The sequence below is a fragment of the Sapajus apella genome, unplaced genomic scaffold, assembly GCF_009761245.1.
Source record: "Sapajus apella isolate SASKATOON/1434 unplaced genomic scaffold, GSC_monkey_1.0 scaffold76, whole genome shotgun sequence".
Classification (NCBI taxonomy): Eukaryota; Metazoa; Chordata; class Mammalia; order Primates; family Cebidae; genus Sapajus; species Sapajus apella.
Genome location: NW_022437016.1, coordinates 386,778 through 399,624, shown reverse-complemented (window position 1 = coordinate 399,624; position 12,847 = coordinate 386,778). Strand labels below are relative to the sequence as shown.

General features: G+C 39.6%; 1 protein-coding gene across 13 annotated transcripts in view; it reads left to right on the top strand.

Moving 5' to 3' along the window:
• Positions 1-12,847, top strand: part of TNC (tenascin C) — a 93,470-nt gene that overhangs the window by 60,471 nt on the left and 20,152 nt on the right. For 4 of the 13 annotated variants that reach the window (XM_032251423.1, XM_032251425.1, XM_032251433.1 and 1 more), the window contains 4 exons: positions 5,121-5,393; positions 6,950-7,222; positions 11,140-11,262; positions 12,427-12,570. In XM_032251423.1, the coding sequence (XP_032107314.1) occupies positions 5,121-5,393; positions 6,950-7,222; positions 11,140-11,262; positions 12,427-12,570 (813 nt within the window). Of the gene's footprint in view, positions 1-931; positions 1,208-5,120; positions 5,394-6,949; positions 7,223-11,139; positions 11,263-12,426; positions 12,571-12,847 lie in introns of all 13 variants that reach the window. The other 9 variants (XM_032251432.1, XM_032251427.1, XM_032251428.1 and 6 more) reach the window with 3 other exon arrangements.

Here is a 12,847-nt window from a genome sequence, read left to right as displayed (position 1 = left end):
AGATTTTAACAGAAAAGAGATATATAAACTCAGGGAAACCATCTATCTGTCCAAATTATCCAATAAGTGAGTTTCCTAAGCAGAAAATTTAATGCCTAACTTCAAGTTGTTCTTTCACTTTTGCATTCACCGGGAATTTCTAATGGAAGCCATCTTCACCTTGATGGTATTAAAGAGTGAAATATAGATTTTTCTACAATGCACATTAAATACTGTAAAAATTTCTTTTATATGTATATTACCCTTTAATTTGTGCAACCAGTAGATACTAAAAAGAATTATAAATAAGGAAACTACAAAGAAACATTTTCTAAAGGATGTTCACTGGAACACCAGCTCCTTGGGATGTTTGAAGAATATTCCTCAGATAGTGTATGCATTGATCAGTAAGTTTATGAAATTATTGGCTAAAGAAAATGAAATGTTTATTTACAGAAGCAGCCTGTCAGAGCCTTTAAAATGCAAACCCACCTTGTGAATCTATGGTAAGATACAATATTCAGTGTTTACCATGCATACTTAATCATAAAGCTGTCTTTTCTTGGAACATCTTACAGGGCTTGTGTCCCCATTACAAACTTTAGAAAATGTAGCCTTAATACCCTTCACATTATTCCGATCTACCACTCTAATGGCTTGTCTTCTCTTCTTCATACATGCCTAGCAAATGGTGGTGTCTATGCTTTAAAAGAGCACAAATCTTAAAAATAAAAAATAAGAAAAGAACACAAATCTATGCCCACAGAGAAAGCAATATATTCTCTCCCATCATATTCAGTGCAGGTGTAGACACAGCCTAACACACTACCTCTTCTGCATATATTTGGAGATATCAGTGCTTTCATGTTCGATGGCTACATTCTGGAGAAATCTACTGCTTCCTCTAATAATGTCTCTCTCTTTCTTTCTACCCATGTTCCTTCTCCTTTAGAGCCAGAGCCACAGTTGGGCACGCTAATTCTTAGCAATATTACTCCAAACAGCTTCAACATGTCATGGACTACTCAAGCTGGGCTTTTTGCAAAGATTGTTATCAATGTGAGTGACGCTCACTCACTGCATGAGTCCCAGCAACTGACAGTATCAAGAGATGCAAAGCAAGCTCACGTCATGGGCTTGGTGGAGAACACTGGCTATGACATCAGTGTGGCAGGGACCACCTGGGCCGGGGACCCCACCAGATCCCTCACTGCCTATGTCGTTACAGGTACTCAATCAGAAGTTCTCACTTGCCTGTTTAAAACTCTAACACAGGGAGAAAAAGAGATAAGTCATCTTAAAGGAAAATTCAACCAAAATACAGTCTTCACTCCAAATGTACACTCTTTTATTTTTGATGGGCAAATAACGATTGTGTATATTTATGGAGAATACTGTGTTGTTTTGATATACACATACATTGTAGAATGATTAAATCAACCTGATTAACATATCAATCACCTCACCTGCTTTCCATTTTTTTTTTTTTTTTTTTTTTTGCTGTGAGAATATTTGAAATCTACTCTTTTAGCAATTTTTAAGTCTTCAATATGTTATTATTAACGATGGCCAGTCACCATGCTGTGCAATAGATCACTAAAACTTATTCCTTCTGTCTAACTGAACTTTGTACTCCTTGATGAGCATCACCCCTTTCTTCATCTACCCAAACTCAGTCGCTGGTAACCACCATTCTACTCTGTGCTTCTATGTGTTCAGCTTTCTTAGATCACACATGTGAGATCATGTAGTATTTGTCTTTCTGTGCCTGGATTATTTCACTCTGTACAGTGTCCTCCAGATTCAACCACGTTATTGAAAATGAAAGAATTTTCTTATTTTTCAAGATTATGAAGTATTCCATTTTATGTATCTATATCTATATAGATATAGATATATATACATACACAAGGAACATATATATATATATATATAAATTATATAAATATATATATATATGCACACACACACACTACTTTTTTTTAATCCATTCATCCATTGATTGACACAGGTTACAACACATTATTCATGACAGCCAAGACACTACATGTAAACTTCTAAGTAAAGAGAAGGCAGGTACTATTACAAAAGAGGTCTTTCACAGCTGCCCTTGGGAAATGGAGACAATGTTCTCAAGAGTTGTATAAAGCTTTTAGGATTTTTTGTGCCCAGTTTTATTGGCTGTTTTAGCCACAGTTTAGAGATTCTACCTAAAAAGTGAATCTTAAGTTAGTAAAGGCCTAAGATAGAAATTCTGCTCATAAATCATGTGAGGTAAGGCAGTTCATATATGTGCCCCAAAAGTATAACCATCCCTTTCTTTAAAAAATAATTCTTCTTAAAATTGGCAATACAATAGATTGATGAAGGTTCACCCTCAGATGGCAGATAAACTCCAAGTTTAATTAAGCCCTACCCATTCATTAAACTTGACTTCTTGAACATTTGCCAGTGTTCAATTTGGCAAATGCTGCCAAACGGTGGCAGCCAAGACTGCAATGGCAAAGGCCGCACATGGTGTCAGTTTACTAAATTTCTAGCCCAAAAAGCATCAGACAATATTTAGAAGTCTCTTGCTTTGCATTAATGGTAATCTTCAGAAGCCAGACTTTGCCATCTGATTTTTCACATTAAACCAGGTCTCTCCCAGCATCTAAATTGCCATAACTAAGACATGTTAATTAGTACGATTAAATATTTAATTATAGGCAGCATGGCATCCTGGAGGAGTGAGGATTTTCAGATCAAGCTTATGTGGTTTCTAAACCTCAGCCTTTTAATTACATAACTTTGACAAGTTCTTGACTTATTTGAATCCTAATTTCCTTATGCATGGAGAGAGGACACCACAGGTACTTCTGGAAGCCTTGTCTCACAGATTAAACGGAGTTGATGAAATTTAACTGCCTAGCATCCAGCAGGTATTTTATAGATGCTATGGTCTTCCTACCATCTCCCAACATTATTGGGAAAGTGGCTTTCTTAAAAATAGCCAATAAGCCTAGATAGAACAATAGACCTATGTAATCATGAATTCCCTCTCCTTTTTAAGAGAACATTGGATGTGTTTTAATATAAGATTAAAAAGTGATTTTTTTTTCCTATCCAGTTACCTAATGTGAATTAAATCATTCAGATGAGTCTTCAAATGCAGAACATGGTAATTTCTTAAGGGAGTGAGACAAGGAGGAACAAGATGAGATTCTCACTGCTCAGGAGGAGAGAAATGGCCACAGATCCCATCAGGCTGTTGCTTACTGTAGCTGCCTGTAGGACCTCCCACGTAACAGAAGAAAGGGAAGCTGAGAGCCGGTCTTGGGAATCCTAGATCCAGTTACAGCATTGTCTCAGCTAATCCACGACGTGAAAAGATTGCGTTTTAAGAGAAGCATATTAAGAAAGAAAAAAAATGAAACAGGAGGGACTCTTAAATAACAAGCCCTTGATTGACTAATTAGCCTGAATGCCCTCAGTTTCATTGGAATTCACTGCTTTGATGGCGTGGAGGTGCAAAGAGGCCAGCTATCAAAGAGAGATGCCACTTATCTAAACAAAATCCAGGAACAGAATTTGATACCTTTGTCTCTCAGACCAAGATTGTTTGCACAGTATAAATGATTTCATCTTCGCCTTTGATAGAATTATGATCCTTGGGAAATCTTTACATGGAAAAACATGCCTCAGAATAAACACCAAGTATTTCCAAATAAGTACAGGAAGTCCAAGCCACAGCAAAATTTAAATCTCTATTCAGGGGATGAAGGCATTCCTTCCCTTATTCATTCAGTCACCAAACACTTCTTTTTTACACATTTTTCTTTACATCTCATGGATTAGACCCTGAGCATTAGTGAATTAATGCAAGAGGATTTATCTCTTTGAAAGTTTCCATTTAGCTGCAGTTGAAAAAGAAGTCACTAAACTGGATGCAACTAACTTTGAAATTTCTGTCTCCTTTTCTTTCTTCTGATTAAAAAAAATGCATTTACCATTACTATGGGTTAAAAACACACAAACAAAAGCTAAAAAAGAGATACTGGACCTTCTCCACTAATTCTCCTTATCCCTCAGGATTGCCATCTCTGATTGGGGTTGGCTTTAGGTATGGAAAGAACGTAGAACTTGGAGTCAGAAGACCTGGTTGGATCTCAGCTTAGGCACCTAGTAGATGTATGACCTAAGCTAAGTCATTAACATCTCTGATTTTTTTTTAGATGTGATTGGAGTTGGAAGGCAGGTAGCAATATCCATCTTACTGTATCATTCTGAGGATTAACTAGGATAATGATGTGAAGCTTTGTCAGTTGGGAACTATTAACAGAATCAGCCAACATAAGCTCCCTTCTTTTGGATATCCCAGTGTATGAATAGGCACTTTAGCATCTGAGAAATCAGAATGCCTGGGACCTGCATGTTTGGTGAGTGAAGAAAGGAAGGTGAATGAATGAAGAAAGGAGGGATGATGATGACAGAACTTACTAAGACCCAGATGTGTCCTTGTTTTCTAACTTTATCCAGGAAAATAAACAGCAAAAGCTTTAGCAAATCTTTTATTTTCTTAGTGGGTTATAACCATGACCTATTAACTTTGACACATAAACAAAAAACCTACCTCCTCTTTTTATTTCAGTTTGTGAGGATATGGCACTAATTGACTTCATTAATTTGACTCAAAATGTGCACTAGAAGAGGGATAGAAACATATGAAGTATACCAAAAAAAAAATTATACTTGCAAAAAAAAAAAAAAGTGGAAGGCAGTGGGAAGTAGAGAAAGGGATCCAAATTCAACACAATGTATCCTATTTGTATAGAGAACTGCATGGCTTTTGGAGTCAGACCCAACTAAAAACTTTGCTCTATCCCTTACTAGCTTGTGACTTTGTCCAAATCAACCTCTTTGAAACTCAGTTTTCTCACATGTAAAATGAGAATAATACCTACCTCACAGGCTATTAAGAGAACTGCACAAGAAAATACTACCTGGCACCCAATAAGCTCCTACTGAATTTTCATTTTCTGAGCATGTAACACAAATTGAATGATGGACTTGGGTATCTATGGGTGTTCTTGGAAACGTGTGCTATCCTGACAGAGTCAGTGCTGCTAACCTGAGTTATTTTCACTCCTCCCTTCTTTCAGAGGCCCTGCCCCTTCTGGAAAACTTAACCATTTCCGACATTAATCCCTACGGGTTCACAGTTTCCTGGATGGCATCGGAGAATGCCTTTGACAGCTTTCTAGTAACGGTGGTGGATTCTGGGAAGCTGCTGGACCCCCAGGAATTCACACTTTCAGGAAACCAGAGGAAGCTGGAGCTTAGAGGCCTCATAACCGGCATTGGCTATGAGGTTATGGTCTCTGGCTTCACCCAAGGGCACCAAACCAAGCCCTTGAGGGCTGAGATTGTTACAGGTATTTCAAATCAAGTGAGCCATTCGTTCCTCTTCCTGGTCCCCTCCTATGTAACCTGTCTCCCAGATCGCCATGACTTTAACATCTTTGTTCACATTCCCTCCTTAATCCACAAATGTGGTCTGCTGTTTCACGTTCTCCCCACACTTCTTCTTGTCGTATGTACCTAATGAACACTTCCTACTCTCACCCCAGAAATGAGAAGGTCGAAATACTTCCACTTTGAATTCAAAATTCTTTAGACCATGTCTTGTTCACAACTCTTGTGTGCTTATCTTATATCATCTTCCCTGGTGATCAGCCTGGCTGGTCCCCAGCTACATTTCAGCCTTCTCAAAAGAAATATACCAATGAGTATATTTCAAAAACGTGTTTAAAACCTATTCCATCTCAGAATCTCAACCGTGATCTTAACAAACTTACCCAGTGGGCTCATCATTGGGAAAACAACTGTGAACTTATTTTATTGGTAATCACTAATATAAAGAGATTCTGCAACACAGACTAAATCCATAATATTCTCAAGACTAATGATTCCTACAGAAATTAACAACTCTACCAGTCGAAAATCTGTGTTTCTCAAAGTCTTTCTAGAGATTACTAGCTCCATAGAATGTTCAAAGTTCCTACTTGGTGATGAAATTTCATGTTCAAGTAAGTTTGGAAAGACTAAGTTAAAGAGGATCTTTAACTGCAGGCCTCTTCAGAACATCCTAACATGCATTATCTCCAAGAAGTACTTATCCAGGCAGTATTTTCCAAACTTATTTGACAGTGCATACTTTTTAAGGAAGAGGATCAAACAGAAATCAAATGCTCTGAGCACACTTTGGGAAACTCAACTCTAAATCTACATTGACATTGAGTTTTGTCTAGTTAAGGCAATACAAGATGAAACCCTGGGTCCACAGTATGTAGCAGAAAATATTCCAATCTCAATTCTACCATCTGAACATTTATCTAATGGTTAATAAAATAGCAAGAAAGAACGCAAGAAAAAAAAGTCAAGGGTAGGAGCCTTCTTTAGTGAAACAGCACTAAGAACAAAAAGACCATAACATTTTTTAAGCCATTTTGGTTAGACTCAAGGGGAATGTAATCAGCAGTATCATCATGAGCAGCTCTACAGATCGTTAATGCTAGTTTATTTGTCTTTTCAAGAAGAAAAGAAAAAGGTCTTGCAGAGAATGGGCACTCAGCCACTGGAAGACAGAGAGCAAATATAAACAAGTTACTGCCTTTGAACTTATTTAATAATATGTAGGAGGGGCCGATGCTGAGTCCAGATGTGGATTTACAGAATTGCTTTTAGACAAAACTCACATATGCAAGCATATGCTTGACTTGTATTGAATGTTTCAACTCCATCTTTCCCCTCTCCTGATCCTACTGGACTTGTTAATGTTGAATGATTTCATTTTTGGTATCCCAGGACACTTGTATCTCTGAAAGCTGGGGTATCACTACATATTGATGCCCCCACTGGAGAGAAGATTGCATGTACTGGTAAATGATGTTATCTTTCCTCCTTCTCCCACCATTCTCTTTCCCTCTAGAAGCCGAACCAGAAGTTGACAACCTTCTGGTTTCAGATGCCACCCTAGACGGTTTCCGTCTGTCCTGGACAGCTGATGAAGGGGTCTTCGACAATTTTGTTCTCAAAATAAGAGATACCAAAAAGCAGTCTGAGCCACTGGAAATAACCCTACTTGCCCCTGAACGTACCAGGGACATAACAGGTCTCAGAGAGGCTACTGAATACGAAATTGAACTCTATGGAATAAGCAAAGGAAGGCGATCCCAGCCAGTCAGTGCTATAGCAACAACAGGTACTGTAAATAAACAGGACAGAATAGAGAAAAGTCATGACTCAATGGTCTTCTTCTCACAGGGCCGGGTAATCACAGGAGCTTTGGGTGCAGGCAAGCTGGCACTCCCACCCTGGCTCTTTCAATTATAGATTGTGTTTCCTTAGACAATTTGGCTAAGTCCTTATGCAAAAAAAAAAAAAAAGTATGATGCCATTTACTTAATGGGGTTGTGAGGATTAAATGAGATAATTCATGTAAAGCCCATAGCAGAAGTTCTGGCACATAGCAAGGGCTCCGCAAATGAGAGCTATTCACCTTGTCATTAATGCATCATCATCATTACAGTCATCATCTTTTATTTTTTTTACATTCCACAGATTCTTCCTTCTATCTATTATCTCATCATATTTTATCCAGAGATACACCCCTTTGTTCTCTGGCTAAATGTTTGAGCCACACCAACCAGGGAGATATGGAGAAGTGGTACCTCTACCTATAAAGATTAATATTTATAAAATGTTACATGTGAATAATCAGCACAGTGATCAGCAAGGATAAAGGAGAGAGCTAGCAAGATTAACATGCTACTCTTTGTGAAGCTCTCTAACTTTATTTGATACTCATAACAACTCCGAAAGGCACCTAGAATGTCCTTGGAGTTTAATCACCTTTTTCCACAGGAGCTATTTCAAGGTATGACTCTTAGGCCCAGGGTGATGGCTCACACCTGTAATCCCAGCATTTTGGGAGGCTGAGCCAGAAGGATCACTGGAGTTCAGGAGTTTGGTTACAGCCTGGGCAACATAGTGAAACCCTTCCTGTACAAAAAAATTTTAAAAAAATAGCCAGGTGTAGTGTCTCACGCCTGTAGTATCAGCTACTTGGGAAGCTGGGGCAGGAAGATCTCTTAAACCCAGAAGGTCAAGGCTATAGTGAGCTGTGTTCATGCCACTGCACTCCCACCTAGATGACAGACCAAGACTCTATCTCAATAATAGTAATAATATGACTCTTTATAATAATAATACTAAGATGAACATGACTAAAGAGAAAAGGAAAGACCTCCAACAAGTAAATTATTTCATGAAGCTGAGGGAAATGCAGCAATATGGCATTCACTGGAAACAGCTTCTTCAGAGGAAACCAAGAGACAGAATGACAAAATCACCAGGAGAGATAAAACGGACCTGAGAAGTGATGTAGGTCAACCTATTCTGTTTGTGTATGAAGACTCCGAGGCCCAGAACAGTGAAGTGATTTTTCTACAGTCATACAGCTAGATTTGGAGTAAAACCCAATGACCAACTTATTCTAACACTATTAAAAATGAGCAGGCTGGATGACAGAAAACCAATCAATATACCTGCTTGCCATCTCTGACAGGCATAGGCATGACATTTGCCAAAACCTCTCCTCTCTGTCTAAAGATAGATATTTTATATTGTCAAGTTTTCAGGACCTAACAAGTGCCAAGAAATCACCAATGGAAAAATTATAATCAGTATTTGTAGACTTGGAGAAAATGCTAGAACCTAGGCAGCAACCTAGTAAGAGGAAAAACCCTGTTCCTTATTAACAGGGACACCCTATCCTGGGATGCAGGTCTGAGTCTCCTCCTCCCTGTGGCTGACCATAAAACGACTCCAGATCAGAGGCAGAGCCTTGATTTTGACCTTGGTTTATAAACAGTGCTCTTCAAAGTTTACTTCTTCTGATCACTGATTTTGTTTTGCTGATCTTTTTTCTACAAGCCCTGCAGTTCTAAAGCAAAAAATAGAATGAAAAATCATGAGTTACATTTTTTTTAAAGAACAATAAAAAAAGGCAAGGCAGACCCTCCTCTTTTGGAAAGCTCGCTCTTTGACTTTCTTCTCTAGAGCCTTGTAGTTTACAACCAAACATAGGAGCGTGTGTGTGTGTCCACATGCCTGTGCTCCAGGACCAGGAGAAGACAGGAAAGGAGGCTCTTGAGTACAGCAGAAGCCTAATTTCTGTCTTCACCTCATCAGGTTTATAAATTTCCCCTTTTGTTTTTTTCGTTCTCTCTCCTCTCTTCCTCCCTCATACCATTGTAAGCTCTTCTCTGTAATCTTCTATCCTCCTTCCTCCCGAGAAGGCCCTGCTATAGTTCCTCCTCTCACTCACAAGGTACCTCTCCCTAGCACAAACTGCAAGCTCTGAGTTCCCAGGGCAGTAGAAGGGGCAGTGAGAGACGGTGTTGCCTAGTGGTTAAGCCAACAACCGTGGGGCAGTGTCCTTGGAGTTTAATCATGGGTCTACCTCAATTCCGTCACCTGGAAAAGAGAATTTAACTCAAAGCTCAGCCTCAAGGTTTAAGTAAGATCATGAATATCAAGTATTTAGCAGAATTTCTTTACCCACCGTAACTTTATTAGATATTATTGTGTTTGGCCATAAGATACACCTACTAAAATGTACCTACATCACTGAGTTTTTCAGTTATTTGTGTAGGTACAGTGAGAGTACGCCAGCTTGGCAGAGGGAGATCCTCACTGCCTGAGTTTATGCACCTTACTCTTGTTTTTTTCTCAGTTGGCTGCTTCTTGATCTTTCCTAGGGGACACCTTAAAGTCTAGTATGGCTCAAGGAGGAAAGAGGGATATTGGAAAGAAAATAAAGAGAGGGCAATCATATTTAGAATTCTCACTGCATGCCAGATGCTGTGCTGGGAGTTTCACATTTACTATCTCTGCTAATCCTCAAAACATTCCTGTGGCTGGGTACCACTTTTCCCTCTGGACAGATGGAGCAACTGAGGTTCACAGAAATGAAGGGACGTGCCCCAGGTCACCCAGCCTATCAGTGGTATTTGGACAATTAACATCTTCCAGGCTCCAGAGACCCATGTGGTTTCTGAAATTTTCCATGAACAGGGCAAAAACCCAGGCAGCCACAGAGTCTGGGGGTGGCTACCAGGTCACAGAAGAAAGCTGTAGGAGATGTCTTGGATGAGAGAAAAATACAGAGAGGGGAAGAAAAAAAAACCCTTGCTGAGTTTCTGTGGGTTTCAGAATGTAATAATCCCTATGGGTTGGAGAGGGGAAAAGATGAGGAAGTGGGCTCCCCAGAGCCTGAAAATTGTTTCCTGAATTCTCTGGGTAGGCATGGTCAGCTGAAGAGGGCAAAAATGGAAGCCAAAAAATACACAGAGAAAAGCCAAATGAAACTGGGTTTTGAGGGGAGGTATTTGGAGAGGCAGAAACTTCCCCTGGGCATCACTTTCCTCACCGGTAGACCCAGTGTCTGCTAGGTGTTTGCTTTGGTGATGGGCCTGAGGTGGTTCTCTTGGCTTTGGACCTCCTTCCAGTTCTAGGAATGGGTTTGTCCAGGTCAGTGTTTGTGTGAACGTTATTTCCAGGATTCCAGACTGTGCTTGGCTTTGCTGCCTACTCCTGGGACCCCGAAAAATCACATGACAAGAATGTTCATGGAAACCTTGGTTTTGTCCTCTGTAAACATGGCTACAACCACATCTTCTCAGGGGTTTCTATAGGAGGATTAAGTCTTATAAATTGCAAAGAACTATACAGTTGTCAAGTCTTGGTATTATTTAATAAAAGAAATTAGCAAAGATTTAAGAAAATGCAAAAAATTAAAAATAAAAGGGGGACATATTCCACTCCAGGAAACCATTCTCTCTTGATTCCTTGGAAGTCAGCTATGGTGCTATCACTCCCCTTGAATTAGACCAAATGACTCTTCTACAACCCTGAGCCCTGTATCTGATGTGAAACAACAATTAGTCCTAGTAAGTCACAACTTAACTACAGATCACCACATTCTCCATCCTAAAGGCTTGGCTCAGACACAAACTCTAGGCACTGAGTTTTCCTAAATAAGGAATTCAAAAAGAACCATTGAAGGACCAGATAGTTAACTGTTTCCGGGCTTCTCTCATCTTTTCTTCTTGACAGCCATGGGCTCCCCAAAGCAAGTCATTTTCTCCGACATCACTGAAAACTCAGCTACTGTCAGCTGGAGGGCACCCACTGCCCAGGTGGAGAGCTTCCGAATTACCTATGTGCCCATTACAGGAGGTAAGAGACTTGGAAGGGGAGTGAGGGAGAGGAGGAGTGTTGCGGGCTTGGATGGATTCCTGAAAGAGACTCTGACAATTTTCATCCCCCCAAACAACATGGCCAAAGAAAATGAATTCTTTATTTTTGAGACCATCTGGAGAGAAGAGACCTCATTCGTAAAGTGCCATGAGACTCTTAGAAGAAACTATCATGTGAAGGGTCATTTGAATAAGACCTTTTTAGCCTTGAAATTATAAAATTCTATGAGAAATAAATCTCCAGTATTGTTTGCTCACCATGACAAAAGATTCTAAATTTATTGGCATTTTTCTCTCTGAGCACACTCATCTGAAAAGCTAGTCTTGGATGTTTGCGAAGTTTTGCCTTTGGGTACCAAATCTGTCTGTTTCAGTAAACAATAGCAAGTTGTGCCTTAGAAAATTGGTGAGTTCTAATTCAAAGCACATGGGCTATAATAGAGAGCACAGGGTAGAAGCCCAGTCAAGTCTGCCTAAAGACATTCTGGCAGGTAGTAAGCTACCTGTTGCTGGAAGTGTGTGAAGACAGGATGGTTAATAACCTCTTCACAGGAATGCTGTTGCAACTGTATGGCAAGTCTGACCAGCTAATGTGCAAGCTCTTCACTAGCCCCCAAATTCTAAGAAATATAATTTCTGTGTTTTTTAATAAATACAACAGCACAAAACTTGACTCTGGCCAGCTTTCTTAAGTAGAATTTTCACTGGTAAGGGAGTCTCTATAATCCTAAGCCAAGACAATGGGGGAAATAGATCAGATATATATTACATAGTAAGCTTCCCATATTCTTTGTGGGGAAAAATAATGAAATAAAGCTTACACAACATGCCAGCTCTCTAATGAATGGAAACTTGCCATTTTTAGTACATTGTGACTTCATGTTTTGTTGTGTTTTTTTTTTTTCTTTTTCTCTCTCTCTCTCCTGGCTTCATTTTTGGCATCTGCACCAATGGAAAAAGCATTATACAAAATGTAAGGCTTATTCCCTTATGCCAGAGGGTAGGAGCAAATGACAAGTCAAGAAAGTGGCGTTGGATGAAAATATAGTTTCATTTCTAAATCAGATCCACCCTTTTTGGGGGCAACAGTGAATAAGTGTCAATGAGGTTCATTATTCCTGGTCTTGCTTTTACTGTGTTCTAGGTAAGCCCTCCATGGTAACTGTGGATGGAACCAAGACTCAGACCAGGCTGGTGAAACTCATACCTGGGGTGGAGTACCTTGTTAACATCATTGCCATGAAGGGCTTTGAGGAAAGTGAACCTGTCTCAGGGTCGTTTACCACAGGTGAGTTGGTGTGTGCGTGTGTGTGTGTGTGTATGTGTGTGTATTTTTCAAAGATCACTTGTACATCTTATGTCATTTCTCACCTTCAGCCCTGTAGCTCATGACTCAGCAGCTAGAAATAAAAGGGTTTCGTTCATGAGACCCCAGCCTCTGGTGAGCTGGGTAACCTTAACTTCGTTGGGCCTCTATTTCCTGGACTATGGCAAAAGAAAAGGTCCAAGTTTGGCAGTCATAATTACCTGAATTAAAATCCAAATTCTACCAGCTACATGAGCTA